This window comes from Amblyomma mixtum, chromosome 1 (assembly GCF_055824585.1).
Source record: "Amblyomma mixtum isolate Tamu chromosome 1, ASM5582458v1, whole genome shotgun sequence".
NCBI classification, from domain to species: domain Eukaryota; kingdom Metazoa; phylum Arthropoda; class Arachnida; order Ixodida; family Ixodidae; genus Amblyomma; species Amblyomma mixtum.
The window spans coordinates 186,685,135-186,711,125 of record NC_143012.1 but is presented as its reverse complement, the minus strand read 5'-3'; the positions used below and the strand labels follow the sequence as shown (position 1 = coordinate 186,711,125).

Below are 25,991 nucleotides of genomic sequence, written 5' to 3'. Positions count from 1 at the left end.
GGCCAGCCAGCCAGCCTGGTGGTTTCGCACACTCTTTGCTGCCTTCTCCACCCTTTCCACGTCCCTGCACACGTGTGCTGTAGTGATGCAACTTTGCATCCCTGTCATTGGACAGTGGGTTAGAGATGCTGCACTGTTAACACGAAAGGAGTGAAAAGGGAGTAAAGAAGGGAGTGTGCCAGAGGAGTTTGTTCTCTCCTTACTCCCTTATAGGCATATTCGTTTTTAGAGTGAAGTGCCATTTTCTGCTTCACTCGTAGCCATTGAAATTGGCAAGAACTATATTGTGGGGCTTTTGTTGCTGCAACAATTTAAACCGGGGCCAGGGGGGGGGGGGGGGGTGTCTTCTACTAGCCTAAGCTGAACCTGGGGGTTCAGCTTTGCAAACATCCAACTTGTTCTGGAAAACACGCGAGCTCTACTTTGAAGTTTCCACAATTCTGTGTTGGTTGACCTCGCGAAGCAGAAAACTCTAGAAGGATATGTAGGACTTTAACAAAACTTCGTGCTGGGCTAGTTGGTGGGACATTGTTGAAACTTGGTTCAGCGCGAAAGATGAACACAAAGAAAGTGCTCCGTGTGTGTCGTTTCCTTTCTTTGTGTTTGTCTTTCGCGCTGAACCAAGTTTCAATATAGGACTTGTTCAGTTGATAATGAATCTGCACAAGTGCATATCTCGTGCTTTGATTTACGGCCCATGTGTTGCTTTGGCACGTTAAACCTCACAGTTGAATTCAGTTCAGATTTTGTTTGTTTCTTTATTGGGGCAGGGGACTGAATTTCGGCTGATGCAAGCTCTTGGGGATTTTGTGAAATTCTTTGTTGAGATCTTTGCGCACCAGTGTTGTTGTCGCAATGCTCAAGGTGTTCAAGTGTTAGTTGGCACAGCCTATAGTCTTGTTGTGGGTTCATGTCTGTCTCAGGGGGATGTCTTCTCAGATAGTTTCCCATTCTTCAATGTCATGTCGGTAGGCAAACTACCTTGGGAGGCAGCTGAGTGCAAAGTAAAAAATAAAATAAAAATGTAAACAGTAATAAGATGAAACAATGGAATGAGATAAAAAATAAACAAAATGACATAAAACGATAACAACAAAAATTAAATGAAATCAAAAATAAAATAAAGATAAAAATAAATAAAAATAATTTGTAACAACATAAATAAAAGTAAAGAATTGCAAAAAAGGAATGTGTAAAGAATTGCAGAAACAACTGCAGGAAAGCAGCTTTTGCTCTGCATTAAGGTTTGGCAAAATTGTGACGAACCTCTGTCAGTTTCTTCATATAGACGCAGTGTTGCGTTTTTGTCTTCTATTACTGTGTCTTGTGGTGCCAGTATCGTAAGTGTTGCCAGCAGTTCGAGTTTTCCATGCTTATCATCTGTGTTTACATACCCCTCCCCCCCCCTTTTTTCCTTGATTCGTGAGGTCTTTGAGTGTAGCCATGTTTAATTGTTAACGAAGTGGTAGCTTTGGCTTGTTGGTATAGCATATTACAAGAAGACAGCGCGGCACAACAGGACAGAGAAAAGCGCTCGTCCTGTTTGCTCCCCTTCTCTGTCCTGTTGTGCTGCGCTTTGTCTTTTTCTAATATGCCATGTGTAATTGGATCCAGTGTGTGCTGAGGGGCTAAGGTTTGGTGCTTGAACCACCCGTGTGAATCTCCTCAGGCGCGGCCTCCTGGCATCTACAAGGCGGACTACCTTCGGGAGCTGTTCAAGCGTTACGGTGATGTGGATGACACTCCCCCACCACCGCCCAGACCAGACTGGTGCGACGGTAAGGCCAGGCTCTGAGGCACTGTGCATTTCCTGTCTGTGGTGCGTGCGTGGCTCTTGTCGCACATGCAGCTAGCTCCGATATGGAAGGGAACAACAGCCAGTGTGCACACAATCACGGATTTGCTGCTACTTGTGCGCTGAAGTTGAAAATGTCTCTTGGTCAACATCCATCTGGAGGAAAACTTATCTTGAGCGCACCTATGAAAAGTAGTCTTTAGTTGCATGCAGGCGAGGTGCTTGCTTTCATATTGCCTCTATGCGTACATGTTGTTGAGCGTGTTGACTGCATCTTGTGGAAACAGCTGCTCATATCTGCTTTGAGGAACGCCCTGGCAGTCACCGAGGAGTGCTTGAACTTTGCTAGTAAAAGAAGTGTTAGTGCCAAATTTTCGAGTTGCGTTTCCTGCCATTAACAGTGTCATGACGGAGGAATGACAGAAGCGGGGAAGGCATATGGGACTTTTAGGCAGCATTCCACAACTCCCAGCACACGCTTGTTTGGTGGTTCCACCTCCCACCCTGAGGTGCTGGAAGGCATTTCACTCAGCAGGCGCAGTGAAGACGAATGTGGCCGGGTTCAGTTTGAGCACCAGTGAGTGAAGGCAGAATGGAAAGGGAAGCAGGTATAGCATTGCCATTCGGTGTTGCTTGCCCAGAATTCGGTGCCTTTCCTGCATTTTTGGGTGCGTGCATTGGCGCGGGTTTTTCCAGTGGTGCATTCTCCTTTTGTGTGCAGAGGAAAACGAGGACGTGGACGACGATGGAAATGCATTAAGCGGAGGAGGGGATGGTGGTGGAGATGGCCCGGTGCACACACGGAGAAGACGAGAGTTCAACAAGAAGGTCTCTCTCTCTCTCTCCCCCTTTGCTCTGCCTTTTTCTGTTCGCGTGTCCACTCTCTACTATCCCAAGCATTTTGCATCCCAGCCCAACTGGGGCACATGGTGTATCAAATGCCACATGCTTTTTTATAATGTTTCACTTGTTGCCTATGGCACTGCGAGGAATCGCAAAATTATGACACATTGGTGAGCCCCATGGAAGGGTTCTTTTACAGCGACGGCTGTTAAGGGCACTTTTCCCGGTTCTGTGGCATCGTTGGCGTAACATGGAGGTGAAACGGCACCGTTCGTCATGCCGTGAACTTGTGGCGTCCCCTGCGTGCAGCAGGAGGAACTAGCGCTTGGACTGTACACGTCCACGGGCAGAGAGGGCGCCACTGTGTTGCACAGAAAATGACGTATTCACCACCACAACCAGCTGTCGCAGAATGTCACATTGCATAGGCGTACTGTCAGCGAGTTTTTAATCCTAGCAGGCTGCTGTTAAAGCAGATAACAAGAATGCCATCACTCTTGGGAAGATCATTTTGTGTCACATTAACGCGTGTTACAAGCACCGTCATGTAATAATGGTGGTAGTTGTGCACTTGCTTAGTTGCTGGCTGGTACGTGTGATACGCGTGGCTGAGGGGGGGATTGTGCGTGTGTGCCACGCAGAACCCGACGTTCATGGAGGGGGTGCCTGGCGTGGAGCCCATCACCACTCAGCCCACCCTGCTGCAGATTCAGCGCAAGTGCCAGGAGCTCTGCCACTGGAAGAGGTCAGGCTCGCTCATGTTTGCGTGTCGTGGCAGACTGCTGCGTTGAATTCACGCGCAGCTCGCTACCCTCTGCAAGTCTCAGCTGTGAAATCCTCCACTCTGAGCACTTGGCTCATTCGAATCACTTTTGGGCACCGTGCTTAAAGACGGGGTGTGCCGATTGGCGCGAACTTTGGAGGTTGCATGACTTCTCGTATTGCCTATACCCGCAGCTGTTAAATGAAGTGCTTGTTAGTTTTTGAAAGTGGCGCAGTGTTGATGATGGCACGGAGGTGTGTTCTTGCTGCTGCAAATGTGCATGGAGTCGGTCCCTCTTTTCAGCACGGGCTTCCCGGGGAGCCAGCCGGTCTCCATGGACAAGCACAACATCGTCAAGCTGGCCGAGAAGCCGTACATGGTCAGCTGGAAAGCTGACGGAACACGGTCTGGCTGCAGTCTTTTCCTTCGCCACCCTTCATTTCGAATATTCATGACGTGATGGGGGCACTGTGTTTTTTTAAATGTCTGTTTTCAGTGCCTTGGATATTAGCATTAACGTGCCTGAGTATTTATTTATTTTATTTATTTATTTCATAATACTGCAGGCCAATAGATTGGCCCATGCAGGAGGGGCTATACAAGGCATTGAAAATTACAAATACTAAGAAAATACATGGGGTTACAAACAATGAGCAGAATAACGAAATACGACGCTCATTCACCCGAGAAAATGCTTCTCAAGAGCTTTACTAAAATTTGAGGACTGGAAAATGGCCTCGGGAAGAGAGTTCGAGTCGAAAATAGTCCGTGGAAAAAAACTGTTCTTGAATGAGTCAGTCTTTGCAAAAATGGGTTCCAGCAAATGGATTCGTGAATGGTGTGTTCGGCGCGACAATTGTTTGAGAATTACTGGGCGGGGTATGTTTAGTTTCTGTGTTAAAAGGTTATGCATAAACAACAGACGGGAAATTTTTCTGCGTACTTCAAGTAATGGAATATGGTTGGTTTTCATTAGTGTTGTAGGGCAGTCTAACCTCCTGTATTTGTTATAAATAAATCTAACCGCTTTCATTTGCACCATCTCTATCTTGTATATGTCTTTCTTTATGAATGGATCCCATAATACTGAAGCGAACTCTGATTTGGACCTAAGGAATGTTGAGTATGCAAGGAGTTTAACTTTACTTGGGGCATCTTTAAGCTTCCGTCTTAAGTGTGGCTGCATGACTCCTGTTTAAATTCTCCATGCCCGGTTGGGGCTTTATTACCCTGTTTGCACAAATGTAATGCAAGCTTCAACAGTTCAGGGCATCCAAAGCTGGCGGTTAAGCATATATAGGACGTTATCTTCCTCGCCGATATTGTAAACGGACAGACAGGTGAATTTTAGGGGCCGAATTTTTTTTTGGCACAACGGAAGACTTGGTTGGTGTCCAGAGTGCCCGAATCTGCCAAGGTCTTGTCAGAATCGCTGTGAGAGACTTTTACCAAGTTTTTCTCGTGGTGGATGCTCTTGCTTTTGTGTGTCCCGATGCTGGAAGCCGTGATCAGCGAGAAGGATGGTGACAGCCTGCAGGCAAAAGCGACCTACCGAAAACAGATGTAGTCCCATTTGCCAAACTGTGACTGTACAGTTTTAGCATGGCGTAGCGTCCATTTGAGTTTCCACACCCAAAACCGTTGTGGCACAGTGACGTGCACCTTGTCGATGACCTTGGAAGAAGGGAAGCTTATAGAAGGGGCCCTCTCTATCCGCGGGCTATCTCGCAAAAAGTGTGCCAGAAGTCTTGTGTTTTCTCAAGGACTGCAAGGAGTCTTTAGTTGATGGCACAGCGGCATTGTTTGCATCATTGGCGCATTTGTCGGTTGCCGTTAGCGACGCGAGATTGTCTGCTGCGCGTGTGCGAGCGTGCTGAGACGGCGCCGAACTAGTGGGTGGGAGCCATTGCGTCTGGCTTCAAAAAATGGGGTGTAGTGTCCTTTCCTAAATTATTTCTTCTTCAGTGTCGATGACAGTTTTATTAGGCCATGGCTGTTGCTTCAACCAAAAAGAATGTAAAAAAAAAGCACTGAGGTACCTTTGTATTGCCAGCTTTTCAGTGGTAATACAAAGGGAGTGTTGCTTATCGCCCTGTGTCAGTATTTAGTGACAGATGTCACTAAATATTGCATTACAGAGCGGCAACTGACCTGCAGTTTTTTTTTTTTTTTCGTATTCCACATAGCTCTTTTACAGCCTGTCTTTTCTCAATGGCTTGTGCCACCTTTGCTGCGGATTCATAGTGGTTTTCTCTTCTGTGTCTTGATCCTGGGTCATTGAATTACTGTCTTCTCTGCAGCTGAATTGCATGGTGATTCAACTCTCTCCAAGAGCACTATAAAAAAAATAGTCACGCTGTTCTGAGTGTAAGGTTATGTGCATTCTGAAGTAGATGCTGCAGGAAAAAAAAGAATGCATTACATTTGTGCAAACGCAGTATGTTCGTCTAGCTTTCTACCCAATGAACAGGGTGTCATTGGCAGTGGCACGCAGTTGAGCGATGCCAGAAGAGGCTTTTCGAAATTGGCAATTCCACATTGAGAAAAGTTGCCCACTGCCGCTTCAGTGTTAGCTATGATACAGGTAAGGCTTAGTTGGATGCCAGCTTGGAACTTGCCTTTTCTTTATTTTCGTCATTATTTCATCGCAGCTGCTTTGTCACGAATGGTCAGCTACACATTGCCTGGAATGTTTAAAGAGCAGCAGGTGTTTTCATGTCTTGTGCTCACTCCCCCCTCTGTGCCGGGCTGTCGCCACCAGGTACATGATGCTGATAGATGGTGAGAACGAGGTGTACTTCATTGACCGGGACAACTGTGTCTTCCGGGTGTCGGGCCTGACCTTCCCCAAGCGCAAGGACCCTCTCCAGCACATCCAGGGCACCCTCGTGGACGGGGTGAGTGTCACTGAAGTCACCCCCTGGCTTACATTAACAGCACCTTGTAGGCTGATTGTCCGATTTTATAGTGAGTTGGGTGTTGAGATTGCGATGCTCTGCTGCCACGGTTGTGCCGTGCATGTCAGCGCACGAGTTGGTGGTGCCTTTAATGTGCCCTGTAAAGGAGGCTCGTCTTCAAGGCATTCAGCCTGAGCCGCCGCGGTGGCTCAGTGGTTATGGTGGTCTGCTGTGGACCCGAAAGGCATGGGTTTGATCCTGGCCGCAGTGGCAGCATCATGATGGAGGCGAAATGCTAGAGGCCCGTGTAACGTGCGATGTCAGTGCATGTTAAAGAACCCCAGGTGGTATAAATTGTCTGCAGTCCTCCACTGTGGTGTCCCTCATAGCCTGAGTCGCTTTGGGACGTTGAAGGGACCCTGAAATTATTTTGATGGGCTCACTGTACTGCACCATCTCTGTAGAGGGTGGTCTTTCTGGGTGTTCGAGTCAAATTTGAAAGCTCTGCGTGGACCCTGTAAATTAGAAATAAGCTTTCAAAATTGCTCCTCACAGTAGCTGGCAACCGATTAGGGCAACACACCTCACCGTGTCTCCCCTACCCCGATGACGTCAGTGGGCAGACAGGGCGAGCTTGAAGGCTGGCTCTTCTGCCCACTGACGTCATCGGGGTAGGGGAGGCATGGTGAGGTGTGTTGCCCTAATCGGTTGCCAGCTACTGTGGGGAGCAATTTTGAAAGCTTATTTCTAAATTATAGGGTCCGCGCAGAGCTTTCAAATTTGACTCGAATACCCGAAAAAGACCACCTCTACAGATCTGTTGCACTAGAACACGCCCGTCGAAATCATTTCAGGGTCCCTTTAAACCCCACAAAACCAGCATTCAGCCTGTGCCGTGGCCAGTGTGGGCATTGTTATGGTGGCATTGCTTTCGTGCTAATGTGATTATTGGTTGTTGGGGGCCATTCGGCTCACCAGTTTTATTATTAATCTTTTAAACCACAAACCCTGAGCTGTACTCATCGGAGATTGTACCAACATCACCGATGAGGAGTCACACTCGTTTCTGCTGCTCGCAACGCCAGATGAGTTATGGTCAGCAGTTGCAGTGGTCGCAGTTTTCAACACTGGGGGGCGGTAGTTAGAACTAGAAACCACTGAAGTGATATCTTTTGAGTCAAAGTTGCATGGAAAAAAATTTGGCAATTTTAGTACTTTTTTTTAGGGGTTAATTTAGCAGTTAAAGGGTTACTAATTAATGCTGGCAAAGAAGGCTGGGAAAGTTGGTATGGATTCATGATGTATGGTAATAATACTAGATGGAGTATTTTATTTTCTTGGTGGATGATGTTAGGTGGTTTATGGTTTACGGGGGTTTAATGTCCCAAAGCGACTCAGGCCATGAGGGACGCTGTAGTGAGAGGGCTCCGGAAATTTCGACCACCTGGGGTTCTTTAACGTGCACTGACATATTCGCACAGCACACGGGACTCTAGAATTTCGCCTCCATCGAAATTGGGCCGCCGCGGCTGGGATCGAACCCGCGTCTTTCGGGTCAGCAGCCGAGTGCCGTAACCACTGAGCCACCGCGGCAGCTAGATGTTAGTTGGGGTTTGGGGATAATGTTGGAATTTCAACCAGCTGGAGGTGCAGAGCTCCGGAAGGACGGCACGCCTCCACTTGAGGGAGCATGGCTGGTAGTGTGCAGTTGAGTGCAGTTGAGTGCACCTAGGTCAGCGTACAGGCACTCAGCAAAAGGGGTCTTCTCTGTGCACTCTTCATGAATTGAGCTAGAGGGGCTGTACCTTGATCCACAGCCTGGAATGAGGTTCACACTGCTCCCCTGCCCCCTTCCACTGCTGCAGGAGATGATCATTGACAAGGACAAGGAGAATGACCGGGATGTGCCGCGCTACCTCATCTACGACATCATCCGCTTCCAGGTGGGTCTCCAGGGACGGCAGTGTTGTCTGCGATACTGCCTGTTCCCTGCCCCTTCATTTTGTTGTATGCAAAAATGAAAGTGCAATCAAAATGTGGAAGTATTTCTACTGAAAAAAAGAAAAGTAAGCTAGTAGGCAGGCTGTTTCGGCATTGGAAAACCCACAAAGTCCATAAATTTCCCGCAAAAAAAAAAAAATGCTGCCTCACTTGGCGTGGACAGACCTACACTTTGGCTGTTCCATGTCAGTCTTTCCTTGATTGGTTTTCCTTTGCTGTGCATCATGGCACGGTGACTTTTGCTTTTCTTCCAGTCACCACCACCGTAGGCTGTCTGTGTGGTTGCACCCATAGAGTTTCTTACTATTACCTAGAGGGAAAGCTGGCAGCCCGTCTATGGGAGTTTGCACGGCGACCCCTCGGGACCACTTCAGCCACCATGGGCGCTCAAAGCATCATGGGGCGGTGAGCTACTTGTTGCGGAACTGCAACTTTTGGCCAAAAAATATTAGAAAAATAAGGCTGTTTGATAACTACAAACGTCCTAGCATTCAGTATCTTGTCTAATGATTGCAACAAACGAGCAGAATAGCATTTAAGTGCAAAGTTTGCCCAAAATAAGAGATGACTCGCTCTCCTATTGGCCAAGTAATGAACACAATAAAAACTAATATTTCGTAAATAAGAGGCGCACTTTTAAAAGTAAATATGTTTTCAAAAAAATGTTGTTGCTTAAACACTATAAGAGGTTTTTAATGGAATTTCATAAAAGTAAAACCTTTTATTGGCGTCGTGTGTCGTCGCGTTTTCACTACTATGGCTTTTGCACACTGCGTTCGCGCGAAAGTCGTCTGCGCACACACGAACAGCGTTTTCGGCATGAAACGTCTTAGTAGTGCCACTCCGTGCTCCCCAAAAACTACGACTGTCTCGCAACCAAGACCTACTGCTCGCAACAAGTAGCTCACCGCCCCATGATGCTTTGAGCGTCCATGGTGGCTGAAGTGCAGCGCCGCCAGCTTTCCCTCTAGGTAATAGTAAGAAACTCTATGGTTGCACCAGAAGCCCTGCACTTGTGAGCCGAGTGCCTGCGGTCTGCCGACAAGCTCTGTTGCATGAGAAAGATGGAGCATGGTGATGTGTAATTTGCTGAGTGGGGAGCACTGTTTATGTGCTTCATCATCCGTTGCACCTCACTCCTGAGCAGGTCACCTGCGGGGCTAAGAGGTGGCGTTGAGACTGCGTGAGCACAGCTTCAGTGAGAAACAGGTCAGGTCCCCCTTGGAAGGTGCAGGGTGTCTGGTAGGGAGTGATAGAGATGACCGAAGGAAGGTGTGTGCCAGGCACTGTAGCTTTCAGGGTGCCTGTGGGTTGATGGCTTTGCTGCAGCCTGGCAAAGGACCTTTTGCTCCGGAGACTGTTCCACAGATATGTGCGTGCCGTAGAATGCTTCTCTCAGCTAAACCGGCAAATTGTTTAAGCTGAAATTTTGAACAGAATTGTTTTGTACCACATTAGTTTGGGTTTACTTGCCTGATTCAATCAGAAACAGTGGGACATACATGTTGTCTGCAGCTGTGGCGAAGCAAAACAAACCACCGGCCAAGCAATGGAACCATCTTGCCCCGCTCCCCTTCCTTTGCCAAACCTTCATGGCGGAGTTGCTGCAGAAAAGAAAAAAAAAACAGAGGTGGCAAAAAATGGGATGACTCCTTTAGCAGGGACAGCGGCTTATTTTGCTTCGCCGTTGGCGCAGGCGATGTGAGCATTCAACTTCTTCTGATCAAAGCAGGAAAGTAAACCCGAACAAATGTGCCCACCAAATGCCGTTCTGCCCACCAAATGCCATTTCTGTGCGAAATTTCAGCTCAAACAATTCGTTGGTTTAGTGGAGAGCAGTAATCTATGGCACACGTTTAATTGCGGAACACGTCGTATGCCAGGAAAATTCTTGACCCCCCGGTAGCCCTTTTGAGCTACTGCTCCATTTCATCTTCGCTTGATCGGCTTTCAGGCCAGTGCAGGCCAGTGCAGCAGGTCATCTTAGGCCTTGGGACCTTGTGGCATTATACCAATCTGCCCACCAGATAGTTAGCAAACTGACCACCATGGTAGGTGGCTGTTAAATTAACAAGCTCTTGGGAAGAATAACCTAGGTTACGGAAGCCCCGTCAGTGGCAGCACATGCCATCCCAGGGCCATCGTTGAAACCACTGCACCACTGCACCAGGAGTGGTACGAGGACTCCCACAAATCTGTGAATCTAAAGTAGTAGAGAATGACCACTTTCCAATAACGCTGTTGGGTCAGAAGTGTGAGTGTGCCCTCCAGTTTTCCAGTGCTCTTTCGTTGTGGGTTTACCCCATTCCCCCCCCCCCCCCCCCCCTCTCTCTGATGCAGGGTGAGGATGTGTGGGGAGTGGACTTCTGCCGGCGGCTGACCTGCATCCAGCGGGAGCTGTATGAGCCCCGCAAGATTGCCATGCAGGAGGGCCGCATCAACCGGGACCTGGAGCCCTTTGGGGTGCGCCAGAAACAGTTCTGGGACGCCAGCCTCACCTGCAAGGTGGGGAGCCATCTTGCCACTGTGTGGGTGTAATAAGAAAACGGTCCAAAAATCCGTGAACATCAAAAAAATCGCTGTGGTGCGTAAAAACCAGTTTCAGAAATTGCGAACTTTGCCGTTTCCAGAAACCCGTACCATTTGCAAGCGACAGTATTAGATTGTATTAAAGTCAGAGTCGAGCTTTCGTCTTGTCCACGCCACCTCGCATCTCTGATAACAGACTGAGATGTGGCCACGAGTCATGCCGCGAGTATGCCACGCAAAACAGGAATTGTGCATCTCCAGAGACAACAACGGTCATGAAGCGCGAAATTGGCGAGACGGTGTCCCGTTTTCAACATAATCATGTGCTCTTCTTTTTTGTAGGCCACCCCTAACCCACCCCAGTGTAAACGAAGAGTGTGCTGTTAGCTCGAGCAGCAGCAATGAGGAACAGATAGCTAAGCCTATCCAAGTCAGTCCATCCAGTTGCCTCTATTCAAATCCAAGATGACTCCTTCCGTGGCAGTGAAGGGCTGGTTGTTGGCGACACCGATGGCCGCTCATGTCTATGTTGGGCCAAAAAGTAAACTTTCAATCAGAAACACATCGCTGTAGCATATCTGGAGTCTATTTCAGTCCGAAAAATTGGAACTTTTGGACTCCACAGGGTCCGGAGTATCGGTTTTGAGCATGTACACATTTCCTATGAGATTTCTGGGGCCTCTTAAATACAGTCAGAAATATCATGTCAGTTGGAGTCTGAAAAATTGGTCTACAGTCGAACCCGGATATATCGAATTCGAAGGGGATCGGAAAATAGTTCGATATAGCGAAAATTCGATATACAGATATAGGCTAAAACTGCACTCCCGATCATAACAAATTGTGGCTTACCGTTTGGAACAGCCGCGAATCACATAGTATGGGCACGCAATGTGAAAGCGCTTTATTTCGCGGGAAAAAAAATCACTAATTTTGGGCTGCTTTTTTCCCTGGGAAACGAAGTTCAAAACACTGGCCTCGATCTTCTCGAGACTGTCCAGGTGCGAGAGCACAGTGCCTTCCATTTCGCCGCAACAGCGCCGAATCAGGCTAACGCTGACGGCAGTTCAGTGGCTGCGCACGGACGCGTTTCTTCGACAACACAGTTGCCCTCGTCGTCGCTGGAGTCGGCGTCTTGAATGCCAGCTACCGCTTGAAGTTCGCTGTCAGCGTTAAAGTCCTCAACAGTCACTTCGGACGGAACGGCGCCGAGAAAATTGGACAAGTCGCGAAACGCGTCGTCCAAGCACTCATCGTCATCTAAATCTTCCGGGATGCCTCCGGCCACTTCAAGGCCTGCCTTGCCAAAACAGTTGGCTACTGGGGCCTGCTTCACGTCGCGCGTTGAAACACAGGCACACAAAAAAACAAAAAAAAAAACACGCGAGGCGCAGATGGAGCGATAAGAGCGAAGCCTATGCGAGCGGCAGTCAACGTGACTGCGAAGGAACGACAGAGGGAAAAGAAAGATCAGGGAGAAAGATAGGCGCTCTGGGCTTCGTTTTTTTTTTTTTTTTTCTGAGCTCTCTCTTTTCCCCAGACCCACCCACGAGCGACCGTTTTCTCTCTCTCTCTCTTTCCCCAAGAAGCGTGGCTTAGAACCGTCGCCGCGCGTCTCGAGGGTGTTGCTCCATGCCGCACTCTCTCTTCGCTAAGCTCCAATGACCTTGACGGAGCACATGCCGGCGGTACAGGAGGAGGGGGAAAGCTCGCGCCGGTGGGGCGCAAAAACGGGGAACAAAAAAAAAAACGGGGGCCCTGCGCCTGCTGACTGACTGCGGAAATGTTCTCCGCTGAGGCGGCTGAGGACCGGACAGGAATGTCTTTGGGGAAAGCGCGCCTTCCAGGGGCGCGGCGCGGCGTTCGATATATCCAATGTCCGGCGAAAATGGAATTCGATATACAACGCAACTGTCCTATACTTTTACATAGTATTTTCAAGGGGGTAATCTGTGTGTTCGATATAGCCAATAATTCGAAATATGCGGGTTCGATATATCCGGGTTCGACTGTACTACTATATGTATATATGTAAAAATTGGTCTACTACTCTGACATTCTCCGTATGGGCAAGGTCTGTGGCCAAGGTTGGATATACGAGGCTAGTGGCACGTGTATAAGGAGTATGTGTCGAAGGGGTTCGGATAAGAGCAGCTGTTAGTTGAAAGTCAGTGGTGATAAGGGTGAGTGCAGAGTCCATCCAGGCTGCCAGGGGCTGGTGCAGTGTATTTTGTATTGACAAGTGTGGTATGCTAAAAATAGGGGCCACTTTATGTTGGTACTGTCTCAGCATGCCGTCTTCCACCATATGTGTTCGCATTCAGGTGCCAGTGAAACGCAGAGGGTGACTTCGGCCCGTGCAAAGTCACTGCCCTGCACCTTAAAAAGTTGGGGTGTTGCCCGGTGGTACGTGAGGCATCGAAGAGTCCATTCAAGGGTTCCGCCTCTTTTAGGGCTTGCAATGCAGTTGTAAACGTGAGTTCTGCGATGCTGCCTTGTCAGTGCAACTCGTGCACGCCCAAGTCTGCGGCAAACGTTTTTCCCTCCTGGTCTTCAAAATAGTGAGAACTGCACAAGCTGCCGGCTTGAAGTGGCTGGTTGAATTTACGCTAGAAAGTATGGGACCACAGAAACCCTTGAAATTATCCAGGATTTTTTTTTTAATTCACTGATAACGAATTTTGAGGTTCCCAGCCCCCCATCGCTTGTTCTGTGCTGGTTATCTTGCGCAACGGATAGACTGTCTTCATGCATCTTGGTCAAGCTTACGCAGTCCTATGCAGTGCATAGTTTAATTGTCTCGCTCTTTTCTTACAGGGTCTCTGTTGCATCATTGTAAACTTGCTACTGTAGCCATCAGTAGAATCAGGGGTTCAGCGCCTGTTCTAAACCCACACCATCACTCGGTATAATGGTGGGAGCTGGGTTGCCACAGCCCTGGTAAACGGGGTGTTGCACCCAAAGTTGTAGGTTGGGCCTTCAGGAGGAAAATGTTCGAGATGGCGTCGGTTGTCGTAGTTGGCCCCACAATCGTCCAGGCGTTTCTTCTCGTGGCTGAACGGGTGCCCTTCATGCTCTTTGCTCTCGGCCAGGTTTGGTTTGTGCACCTCTGTGTTCAATCGTGGTTGGTGGGGTGGTGGCGCGTGACTTTGCTGTAACACTCCCTTTCTTGTGCGTTCCGTCTTCTGTGTATGTTTGCAGTTGCTGAGTGACAAGTTTGCCCAGAGCATGCCACACGAGCTGGATGGACTCATCTTTCAGCCTACAATGGATGTGAGTGCCTCTTCCATTTCCACCATGCTGCTCGTATGCACTGCAGGGTTTGGTTCAGTTTAACTTGCACTAGAGGTACACTACAATGTACAGTGTGCCTACGAGAGCAGCTGCCACAGCCGCTCAATGGAGAGCGCACTTGGTGTGGCCCGTCACGTTGCCCGAAAGAGCCATATGGCGCGTAGTTCTCGTCGTCACCACTGTGGCGCCACCGCTCAGTGACGAGTCCAGGCAGAGAGCTGTGCGCAGCGGCCGAGGCAGTGCTTTCGTTTAGGCGTCCGCACAGTAGGCGCTTTATAATTTTAGCCTTTCTGAGCTGCGTTCCACACGTTATGGTGATGCCACGTGCAAGTTTGCTATTGATAGCGTGATAGCGGCATGTCACCATCACTGCGCTTTTCCAAATCGCACATGCGTTTTCACCGAGAATCGAGGCGGAAGTGCGCTTCGCCGAGCGGTCACCCATTCGGTTACGGGCGTTTCAACCACTGTAATAACTTATTACATATTACAATCTTGAACTCGGGGCAAGGTTTCGGGCCCCTTATTCAAGGTGCACTTTTTGTAAACTTACGTTTGTGGTTGTAACGTTCAGGACTGTAGTTCAGCCGGTTTGCTCCGTTTTTGCTGGAAATAGTTTCATGCGGGTACCACCACGTAAATATACTGCTGACACAAATCGTTGCAAGAGGAACGGCACAAGACAGCCAGTTTAACCAGACGCCAGCAGGCTTAGCCAATGCTTTTCGTTTTGTTTAGAAGTCACGTGATGCGCCAAAGGAATTCAAGCCTGTTTAACAAGCGAGAAACTTTCCTCGAGAGAGGCTTATGAGCAAGTACGATTTTTTTCCACCGTAAGATTGATGTTTCCTGCCCAATTGGTCAGCAGTGGTCGCATTAGTTTGGTTACAAAGGCTTTGCAGAGGTCCTTGGTGTGACTGCGGTCTTCTCTCTCGCAAATCAACTCCGGACATTGCTCAGAGTAGGGAAGAAGGGCTGAAACCAACATATTGCATAGCTTGCTGCTTCTGCTGACCTCTGGGCACTTCATCACCTTGCTAACAAAGGTGCATGTAGGCTTGACACAAGGCAACTACTTCCATTTTCGTCCATCATCACGATTCTTGATAAGTCCATAAATTACTTCACTTGGCTTTGCTACCTGCAGCAGGGTTTTGCAACAATCACAAGGCAACTGAAAACGAGCAGAAACGGCTCAGGTCTCTTCTTTCGTTGCAAAACTTGCTGGTTGCATTTAATGTGTGGGTAGTTCGGGAACACGGAGGGGACGGCTGACGGAAGCAGACTGTTCAGTTTTGTGTTCTTCCTGTAGTCGTCATCTGTAAAGTGCAGGGAGCATACCCGTGACCTGTCACTCGGCTCCCACCTACTTCCTTTTCCGCCCGAGCCTTCCCGAGATATGTTTTTCAGCCACGCTGCTCGACGATGTGGATTGCACGGGAACTGGTGGTAACCGATCCTCGGATCTTTTCTGGCATTTGTGGTGCACAGCAGCACGCAGCAGTTGCGTGGCATGGTGTCGCATGCGCTTAGGACGCTGTCGGCGCAGGCACCGATGACAAACACGCAGAACTAGCAGAACCACGCGGTCATGCAGAGCAGTTACAGCGAGAAAACGTGCCAACACAGCCTGTGCACTCCTTTCGCGTCGTCTGGCCGTCTGTGCCGGCTGCGGCTTGTCACGGAGTGGTGGCGCCCCCGCGGAGAATGACGGCGGAAACTTGAACTTCTCCCGATACGTGCTTCCTCAGCCATTGAGGCGCGACGCGATGGGCTGCACCAAGTGCACCTCCATTGAGCGGCCGTGCAGCTGCTAAAGTCAGAGGCTGTGCGGGGACTTCGTGTAATTAATTTCAGCAGTGTAGGAGCTCATTGTGCCAAACTGTAGTCTGTTTCTTTATGTGCCCGATGCAAAAAAAACGTTTGCTTAATGCGAACACCATCACACGTACACCCCCCGTCAAAAGTATACAGCCCAAGCGGGTTTGCTTGTGAGGCCTGCGGTCAGCCTCATTACGCATCCTCAGCGACTGCAATCTCTCCAAAGAGGAATGGCATTGCGTCCTTAATTTTCCCAATCTTTGTACTGTTAGACGTGCTAGGAGGCCCCGCTAAACAGCTTAGAAGCAAACCCCTTGGGCTGTATACTTTTGACGGGGGCTGTACTTCTAGGCAAATTTTTTTATTGACTGTCAATAACCCTGGCACCCATGTCTAACCATTCGAGAAGACAAAAAATCGAGGAGAAAACAAAAAGCTCCTCTGTGCAAATTCATGAGCATGTTGAAATCTGTGCCTTAGCGCCTGCATGAGACAGGTGTTGTGGCTGATTCACACGAAGACCAGAGATTGTATGCGGGGTGGTCTTGGTGCCTCGTGTCACCTCTGTTGAAGGAAACGGTGGTGCATCGTGGCTTGGGGCTTGCGTGCTTGGGTGTTGGGAGAGGCTGGATTTTGTGCTGGCACATTCTTGTCGCACTGGGAATCAAAGTTTTGCCCGAGGTGGGTGTGGTGGGTGAAGAACGCTTAGTGCAGGTGCCAGTGAAGAGCACTCAATTTGCAACTGCGTCGGCACCGTTTTCCACAGGTACAGGTGTAGGTGTGTGGTGTACTTGAAAACAAACAAGCAAACAACAACAAGAAAAAAAACTTGACCTGTGCATAGATATATAAGCCTGAAGTACCGTAAAAACCCGCGTATAATACGAACCCGAATATAATACGAGGCTAAGTTTTAGAGACGCGAAATGGGAAAAAAAGTTTCACCCGCGTATAATACGAGTAACACAAGCTCATAGAAGACATTTATTCAAATTGCATCCCGCACTTCACTTCAATTACTTTCTTCTTCAGTAGCGCTTTCTTCGGACATTTCTTTGTCCGACAAATTGTCCCAAATGTACTTATCTTCCGTGCTATCGAGGGCGTTCGAGATGCCACACTTCTTAAGCCCGCTTCAGCCGCCCGGTTGGCGTCACTGCAGGCTCACCTGAGCGCATCCACTCTGCGTAGCACCGCTTGACTACGTCCTTAAACGGTTTGTTTACACAACCATCAAGCGGCCGCGAAAGCTTCGTCGCGTTCCGCTGCAGGCAAAAGGGCTTCTTTCTGTTGTGGCCATCCACGAATGCTTCCTTCGACGACACCAAACTGCCTCCCGGCCGCACCGTTGCCGATGTTCTCCGCAGCTAAAATCGCTTGAAAGTAGCCGAGTACTGTTTTCGAGACCGTGACATTGTGCTCCCTAAAACAATATCCACTTCACGAAGCGTGCCTTACATGCGAGCACGTGCGTTGTCAACAGGCGCACGGCACACCGCGACCCCCCGGCGCACCCAACGGATCAACAAAGAAACGACGTCGTGACGTTGTTTGTCGAGAGTAACGAAGCGAAGCCGTAGCCACGCGCCAATAGCAAATCCAAGCCGCAGCCACGCTGCAAAAACGAAACCAAAACTTCGAGCAACTTCGAAAATTTTTGTTCGGATCCGCAAATAGTACGAGGTGGAAATTTAGGACGCTAATTGTGGGAAAAAAACCTCGTATTATACGCGGGTTTTTACGGTAATGCTGGCAAGTAGGTTCCTGTGGCAGTCGAGCTCAAATCAGGATATCAGGTCAAGCTGTAGAGAGAGGATACAGGCTGGGAAAGAGAGCCGAGAAGTGAAGTGGATTGAGAAATGAGGTGCAAACAGGTTCCTATTCTCCGTGCGTAAAAGCGTGAGGTGCTGGAGATGAAGGGGAGCTGTCCCATTCTTCCCTCCCAGCCGTACATGTTTGGGCGCTGCATGGATGTCCTCAAGTGGAAACCCCCGCACCTGAACACCATCGACTTCCGGCTCAAGATCACGCGGGAGTCCGGCATGGGGTGAGTGGTCCGACTTCCGGCTGCGCCTCAGCTGGAAGAAGCAGCTGCACTGACCTGGTTGGCTGCTTCTCCTGACTGTTGGTGTGCGTTCTGTCCTGAACATGACTTGTGACTGCTCCGTTTGGCACCGGTGCGACGTGCTTGCAACAAATCCAAATGGCAGGGCACGTAGCTTTCCTCGCAAAACTTGGTTGTCTTTTCAGTGTTGCTTGTTTGAAGTCTTGCTGGTTGTCAGCGCTGCCAAGGCTGGTGCTGTCTTGGGCAGCATTTGTTGGTTCAGCCATGCCAAGTCATGGACAGGGGAACATTGTTGAGAGGACCAGCGAGAATTTTTTGAGTCTTGTAACAATGCTAACAGCCCCTCCCTTTGTTTTGTGAACTCATTGGTAGTAGTAGTAGCCACCGCGGTGGCTCAGTGGTTATGGCAGTCGGATGCTGGCCTGAAGGATGCGGGTTCAATCCCGGCCGCGGCAGCCGAATTTCGATGGAGGCGAAATTCTAGAGACTCGTGTACTGTGCGATGTCAGTGCGCGTTAAAGAACCCCAGGTGGCCGAAATTTCCGGAGCCCTTCACTGCGGCGTCCCTCATAGCCTGAGTCGCATTGGGACATTAAACCCCAATAAAGCCAAAACCAGGTGGATCCAAATGGGCTCAAATGGACATAGCAACCTAATTCGTTGACGCATCTGACATATTTCTGCCCATGTCCTGTGCTGATGTGCATTGCTGTTGTTTGCGACTGCAGCCTGGTGCCAAAGTCAATTGGGCTGCTCTTCGTGGGAGGTCACGATCCGCCGTACAGCCGGATCACAAAGGTGCGTGTCTGGTCCCCCTCTCTGCAGCACAGTTTCTGGGCGTCTTAGGTCACGCATACCGCATGCAGCTTGTGAGGATCTTGCTGGTGGCCACGAGAGTGTGATGGCTGTTGTTTTTCTCCTCTAAAGGCAGCTCTCCAGCCAATGGCGTTGATCGATTGTTGTGATGTTGGGGTTAATCCTATTTCACGGAGGCGCCTTCACCTGCGTTATCACGCGAGTGTGGTAGGTAACTGGAACTTCATGACAATTGGTTGATGCCGTTGGCTGGGAGGACTTCTTTGAGGGATGTGTGCCGATTTGTTGTTGACCCATATCCGACTGCAGTTTGCCGCTGCTCACAGGTGGCGCCACAAATGCTCCAAATGATGCCGCAGAACTGGGAAAAGTGCCATAGCTGCTGATACAGTAAAAAAGCACAAAAAAAATCACCGACTATTTCTTTCCTCGGTACTGCGATTTTTGAGCACAACTGCTGCGGTACTGGAACCGTAGGCGACTGCACGTGGAGCATGTAGTGCCGAATGGAGGCGGCTCTAGGCAGTGTGCACAGCGTTCTCTGCCGGTGATGAGCCTCATCTTAGGCTAACGAGCAGCGCGGCATACCTTGCCAGTGACGTCATCGGCGAGCAGATGACAGCGCACTACTCTGATGCCACGGGTCAGCACTGGTCTACCTGCCTTCGCACTATCACCATACCCTCCTCCCCCGTTTTCCTCCTAATGATCTCTTTCACAGTCTTTCATCCTCTGCTACGTGCCGCGCTCAGTTACGCCAAGGCACGCCATGCTCGGTTACGCCGAGGCACGCCACTCAACCCGGTAACGGGAGCCTGTGAGCTGCACTCTAAAAGGATGCCCGCAGGAGTAGCTTATAAGGCGTATGACGCCGTCTGTGAGCAGTGCAAACATATGAGCCGAGTTGGATCTTGTTGTTGCCTTTGTATATCCTGGCGTCTGCCCCGTTCACACTGGCTCCCTCCGCATCACGGGTGGCTGAGCTTGCACGACGTGTGCTGTGCTTTCGCAGGTGACAAAGCAGTTGAAGGCTCTGGACAACAAGATAATCGAGTGCCGGATCGAAAATGGCAACTGGGTTTTGCTGCGGGAGCGAACGGACAAGTCCTTCCCCAACAGCTTCTCAACAGCTGAAGGTGTGTGCAGCTGAGCGCGCTTACTGTGTCCAGGGGTTGGTGCAGGCGCACAGCATGACCATGGCTGGCTGGATGGTGGTGGTGGTGAAGACTGTACTCTACCAATTGCTCTCAAGAGCAGCTTGGTATGAGTTGTGTAAAGTGGTTTTGTCGTTGCATGAAACTCAACTGCATGAAATTGACTCGGTCAGGGAAGGGCGCTGCAAACGCCAAATTTGAACTTGGTTTTTATGTTTCTAGTTTTGCGGAGAAAGTACGTGCAGGTTATTATCATATTTCTTGTTTTCGGGAAATGTGTGAATGCTCTAAGGGGTGTGCAAATACTGAAATTTTCGAAAACATAATTGAATATCATTCATTATGAAAACAAGTTTTAGAAAATTATGTGCAGGCAAATGCTGCCTTTCCTCAATTCTTTCGAAATAATGCAGAGTCATTGCAACTGACGGGAACAAAACTAGACCGACTCAGCACCATATAAGAAAATGATGTGCACAGAAATGTGTATTACTCGATTAGAGAGCATAGCGCTATCCAACCTTTAATGTAGTCTTGAAAAAGAAGGAACGAAATGAGATTCGTGAATTGAGCCGTGACTGGCCGCTAAAAATGGCACGAGAGTGATCTAGTAGAGCTAATGTGAAACAAAAAAAGATTCCCTCTGCCCCTCGCCACTAACATGAACATGATGGGTTGTAAAGCCTCATAACTCAGCCTCATAAAAAAAGGCGCAGAATGGTTTGGTTTCACAAGAACTTATTTCAGAAGATGTAGACGATTTAGGACCAGTCGGAAGATGACGACAGCTTTCGTGAGCTGCCTCAGAGGGGCTACCGCGGAGTGTCAATCCTAGGTTGATGCCGTGGCTTCTAGTGGGCTTTTGGAAGCAAATCCTGCCCATACGATGCCATGGCACCTCTGAAAGCAGAAATATCATTGATTAGTGGCCTGGACCAGCTCTAGGAATGAGCTAGCTGACAAGCGGAGAACGAAACTTTTGGGTGGACAGCTGCCGATGTTCTGCACTTGGGTTACGCAGTTTCATCGTCGTAATCAAAGCCCGTCGTTTCATTTCATCGTTGGAGCAACTGCTGCTTGATGCATCGGAAATGTTTGTGGTAGGTGCAGCAGAATCGTGCAAAGTGGGATTTTCTCGAGCATGTGCCATCGTTGCGGCTGGCCCGACGCTGTGAGCATGCTACGCCGAAACCTCAACTTCACATCGAAAACTGCTACCTTGTGACAGAAATACAAACTACGCATGAAATGAAAGTACAGTGTCTAAACAACCGACAAGACGGCAGTGCAACAAGTTTTTGGTGGCCCCAGTAGCACTGAAATTGGACTTCGAATCCGTTGATCGCTGGTGATCGATGTGTAGTGGTACGGCAAGAAAGGTTTAAGATGTACGAGCCACTTTTGCGTCTTTTTTACATCTGATTTACGGTGGAACAGGTGCGTTAACTATATTGGAAATAGGGTGGCGTCAGTTTTGGGTTTCTTGAGGAGGAATTCCACTCATCTTCCAAGCAACTTAAAAACCCAGCTCTACTTCAGTCATGTTCGACCAATACTTGAGTATGCGTGTGTTTGTTGGGATCCTCGCACAGCTGAGCTTATAGGCAAATTAGAAAAAATCCAGAACAGGGCAGTCAGATTTGTTCTTGGAAATTACAACAGAAAACTTAGCATGACAGAAAGCAAACATGAATTCAATGGCAAGAGGTAAAGGATCGCAGGAGAAGTGCTAGTTTAAAATTTTTTCCTAACATTTATTACTCTGGAACATGCATCAACTGCGAAAAGTATATCCAGGCACCAAATTATATTGAAGTGACTGGACCACAATTTGAAGGTCAGCGAATTTTCTTGTAGGGGTGACGTCTTGCGTTACGCTTTTTTTTTTTAGAACTGTGTGAGAATGGAACAGTTTGCCATCAAGCACTGTGTATGTTCTGATGAACGACGCTTTTTACCATGCGTTGAAATAATATGTAAAGTGACAGCTAACGTTTGTAGCCCCCCTGCTGTAATGCCCTACGGCCAATGCAGGTATCCAATAAACAATAATGTGCAGCATTTGGAAACTCGTGGAATACGCATCATTACATGTCCTCTGAATGCCAAGGGCATATCCAGGGCTGGGGGAGTGGCTTTGCTCTGTGCGAGTGCCTATTGAGTGATGTCGTACTGTTTGTCCGCAGGTGTCATGGAGAGCATCCGGCGTCCCATCGACAAAGAATACCTGCTGGAATTCATCAGCAAGCATCTGTGGCGGAAGAAGCCAACCGACAGTGAACTGATGCCGCCGCCAAACCGTGTTGCGCATTGATCGCACGTTGCAGTGTTGTTGAAACTCGCAGTGTCTGGCCCCGCGGAATAGGGCAGTGCTTCTGCATTGCACCTGGAGCAGCGATGCCCCAAGCGGCTTCAGCGGAGGAGTTTGGGACACGTTATTCAGCGACATCATCCTTTGCTTGCACTCGCATCCTGACAGCGCACCGTGTACTTTTGATCCTCGGGACTCACGACCGGGTGTAGAGAAAGGTTGAAGGTGCTGGCTGTTAGCAATGCTGTTAGCCCCATCTGGTGTGCCATCCGCTAAACACGTCTGCACCGACAAGGAATGCACACCTGTCCTTGAATGCGAAATGGTGGCTTAACAGCTGGAGTACCTCAACTAGAAGGAATGGCCCAGTGCGCTTTGTACGGGGCGTAGTGGAATGTGCAGTGCGTCGGGTATTGCCTGCAAGGCACACTTTTCACGGTCGCTGCAGAAGCTGCATCATCTCATGGACATTACGGCACCGCTGCCCCCCCCCCCCCCCCCCCCCTTAAACTGTTTGTTTTCATTTTTCTTTGTTTTATCCGCCTTCACCGTGTGCTTTGCTGGTTGGTGCCATGTTTGAGGCACGTGCAAGAAAGTTAGTTTGGTTGGTGTCAGCGTGACGTTAAAAGTATGCTTGTTGTGTTGGCGATACTTGTTCATCTTATGAGTTTTTGTAGAAGCGTTGTTGATTTCTGTGATGCAGTCCCTCCTATTAAAGTGTGGGCTCTGCCATTGGTTTGCCTTTCATGACAAGAAGGTTGGTTATCAGCATATTATTGAAAGGGCGATGCTTGCTGCATTCATTGGGGCAAAATACGGAGGGTTTAAAGAAAGTTGGCAGGGCTGGGGAGGGTTTCCCTTGGAAAGGGAGTGGGTACATTGAGATAAGCGAAAGATTTTGCGTGAATGTTGCTGTTTTTGCTGCCCGATTTCAGTACCCTAATTGTGGTGCTGGTAGTGACTATAGCAGCTGAACATTGCACATGTGTGCAGGCAGGCATATATGTATGGCTGTGTTGAAGTGAGTACAGTATGACTAGCTGTTTTAATGTCGAGTATTGCACTAGTTGCGGTGCAGTTCCCACACTGTGTGACAAAACTACATTAGAGCTAATGAGAGGGGAGATTTTTATTGCTTTGGTGATAATCTGCAAGGGGGGGGGGTTTGAGCTTGGCTTGGTCTTCTGTGATTGCCTCGCAGATGTGTTGCTTTTAAGCATTGCAAACGTGAACACTTCATAAGTTGCGGTGGGCTTATAGGTTTCCCACTGTGCGCATCTTGACTTGTGGCATGTCTGCCTGCCATCACCGTAAATTCTCGCGAACTGTTAAGATGTGCTCTGCGAATTGCAGTGAATGGCGTTCATTTGCAAAAAGGCTGCCATCAACCTTCCTTTTTTTTTGGAGGGTTACAATACTGAGACACGAACATGGGGCTTTGTTTTTCATGCCCTTCTTTGCTTGAATAATTGGCCGCATGGTTTGTCCCTGGTATTTCGGCTGCCTCTGTGACATTCAAGCTGCAAAAAGTTTATTCTAATATGCTACCACACCGGTTGTGTAATAATGACTGACATTTCAAAGTTAAAACATATTCTTTTTGTCAAAGACAAAAACTGAGTATAGAGGGTGTTTCTTGAGTGGTTGTGGCGTGTGAATCAGATCTTCGAAAAATGGCACTTTTTATGGGTCAGTAAGGGGGATATGAAAGGGTAGTGTGAGCCTTGCGCTACTCGCATGTCTGGAAAATCATTACTGGGATTGCCTGTAACAGCTGTAACTGTGACTTGACTCTTTGAGAGCATGCATACTGTGAGGAGAAAACGGGAGTGTATATATGTACTAAATCCATTGGTTTTTTTGAGGAGTGTTCAGTAAGCTTTTTTCCTCGGCTGTAACTTTTTAAGTGATGGAACCGAAAGGTGTGCGTTGAAGTGAAATTTTGGAATGCCTTTTTTTTTTCCCCAGTGGCACGTCACTTGGTATAACGCTATCCAGTGGTGATGTGCTTTCAGCCAGCAGTGGAGCATTATTTGCATGTTGTCATCAAAGAAACAGAGTGCCTGTCGACGATGCCAAAAGCAAACTGCATCTATGACCTTCTTTGTCAGATGCGAAGCATGTGCCGGTCAGATGTTCCTGCTTCGTAGCGAACGGAAAGAAGCCTGATGGCATGAAGTTCAGGCTGGAATGTGGCCGATTTGAAGCATATTAAATCCTCGCTTCTTTCATAATAGTGTGCAGGAAGCTAGTGGCTGAGGTGCGTCGCTGACGATGTAGACTAGAGTGAAAAGTGATGTGCTCCCAGGATATAGGACATTCCAGGCTTACAATATAGTGTAACACCTTTCAGTTGCATCTGTTGATGAGGAAGTTCAATACCGAGAGGCAGAACTTAAAAAGAAAAGCTTACTTTTGGACAGCCTAGCTGCATTGAGGTGCCTGATTTTGAGGGCTCTGAGAAATGTTATCAGTTCACCAGATTTTATTTAGACAGGTGTGGCGTATTTATGCTCATGTGGCAAAGAGGGAGCTGGCACTTTCCTGGTGCCCTGTGAGCTAGGCTTCATTGTTTTGTTGCGGGCTTTGACACGTGTGTGTGTGACGCGAAAGTGGCGATTTATTTACCTTTGCAGTACATTTAGCCTACAACTTTTTTTTTTTTACTACTGTTTCGAAAGTGCTGCATGAGTGGGAACATGTTTGCTGTCGTAGAATAAACTCGGTAAAGAGCGCTGTTTCGTTGTTGTCAGCCTCACTTGCATGAGGGCAGTAGGCAGCGCCAGAGCCATGGAAGTGGGCTAGTGTACACTTGTGGCCGATACGAAGGGGAACACATCGGCTTGTGGATTGGGTTTCAAGTAGCATAGTGTGCCTTTCACAGCGGTGGCTGCATGGGGAACCTACTCTCGGTTTGTGGCCTGAGTGTCATAGACTAGACGCAATGATGCGGGTGCAGATTTGACAGTGCACGCCTCCAAAATGGAGACAAGGAAGCGTCGGATTCAAAAGCCGAAAAAGCTGCGAATGCTTTGCCTAGCAATTCTGGAAGAGCCCATTTGGACCTAATTGTACTGTCTGGTGTGGATGAAATTCGCATAACAGATGTTACTAGCGACAACTGTCCCAGTGTTTTTTTTTTTTCAGCGAGACCCCTTTACGGCTATAGAGTGTAATGTACACTCTTCCAATTTTATAATATGAACGCACAAGCATCTACTGCCTGGCGCTGCGGCGCCGGAAGAACGAGAGGAGATAGCGTGCGAGGCAAGGGCATGCCCACAATTCGTGCTGGTGGATTCAGCTTCGTCTGCTAGGCTTTTCTGATTAGCATGAAGCAGCCCCTGCCCATCGTCTGCTGTTATGCATCGGAGCCCCAGGAAGCTGAGAGCAATTGTTTTTATCCGCTGCATATTCGTGGGTGATTCTGAAAGCAGCATAAATTTAGGAACAGCCTAGCATGCCGAAGAAACCAGTTGCAATCATTACTTACGAAAAACTGATTGGAGACGACCCTTGATATTGCCGTGTTTTGTGAAAGCAAAATGCTCTGGAGACGCTACCCGCAAATGCAACCGAGTCCCAGAGTCATGCGCCTGTCCAGATACGCACAGATAGAACACGAAACAAACGCTCTCAGAACTCGACAATAACACTTATTGTACAAGGGTTGCTTCGCACGAAACAGAACAGCCGAGCAGA

General features: G+C 48.7%; 1 protein-coding gene across 2 annotated transcripts in view; it reads left to right on the top strand.

Annotated features, from left to right (window-relative positions):
* mRNA-cap (RNA guanylyltransferase and 5'-phosphatase mRNA capping enzyme) overlaps positions 1–25,027 on the top strand; it is a 41,639-nt gene extending 16,612 nt beyond the window's left edge. For both annotated transcript variants that reach the window (XM_089560612.1, XM_089560621.1), the window contains exons 8-19: positions 1,670–1,778; positions 2,517–2,623; positions 3,280–3,383; positions 3,705–3,806; positions 6,163–6,298; positions 8,164–8,241; positions 10,640–10,804; positions 14,030–14,101; positions 17,890–17,990; positions 18,737–18,806; positions 19,837–19,960; positions 22,165–25,027. In XM_089560612.1, the coding sequence (XP_089416738.1) occupies positions 1,670–1,778; positions 2,517–2,623; positions 3,280–3,383; positions 3,705–3,806; positions 6,163–6,298; positions 8,164–8,241; positions 10,640–10,804; positions 14,030–14,101; positions 17,890–17,990; positions 18,737–18,806; positions 19,837–19,960; positions 22,165–22,292 (1,296 nt within the window). In that variant the 3' untranslated portion in view covers positions 22,293–25,027. The remainder of the gene's footprint in view (positions 1–1,669; positions 1,779–2,516; positions 2,624–3,279; positions 3,384–3,704; positions 3,807–6,162; positions 6,299–8,163; positions 8,242–10,639; positions 10,805–14,029; positions 14,102–17,889; positions 17,991–18,736; positions 18,807–19,836; positions 19,961–22,164) is intronic.
* Positions 25,028–25,991: the final 964 nt, after the last annotated feature.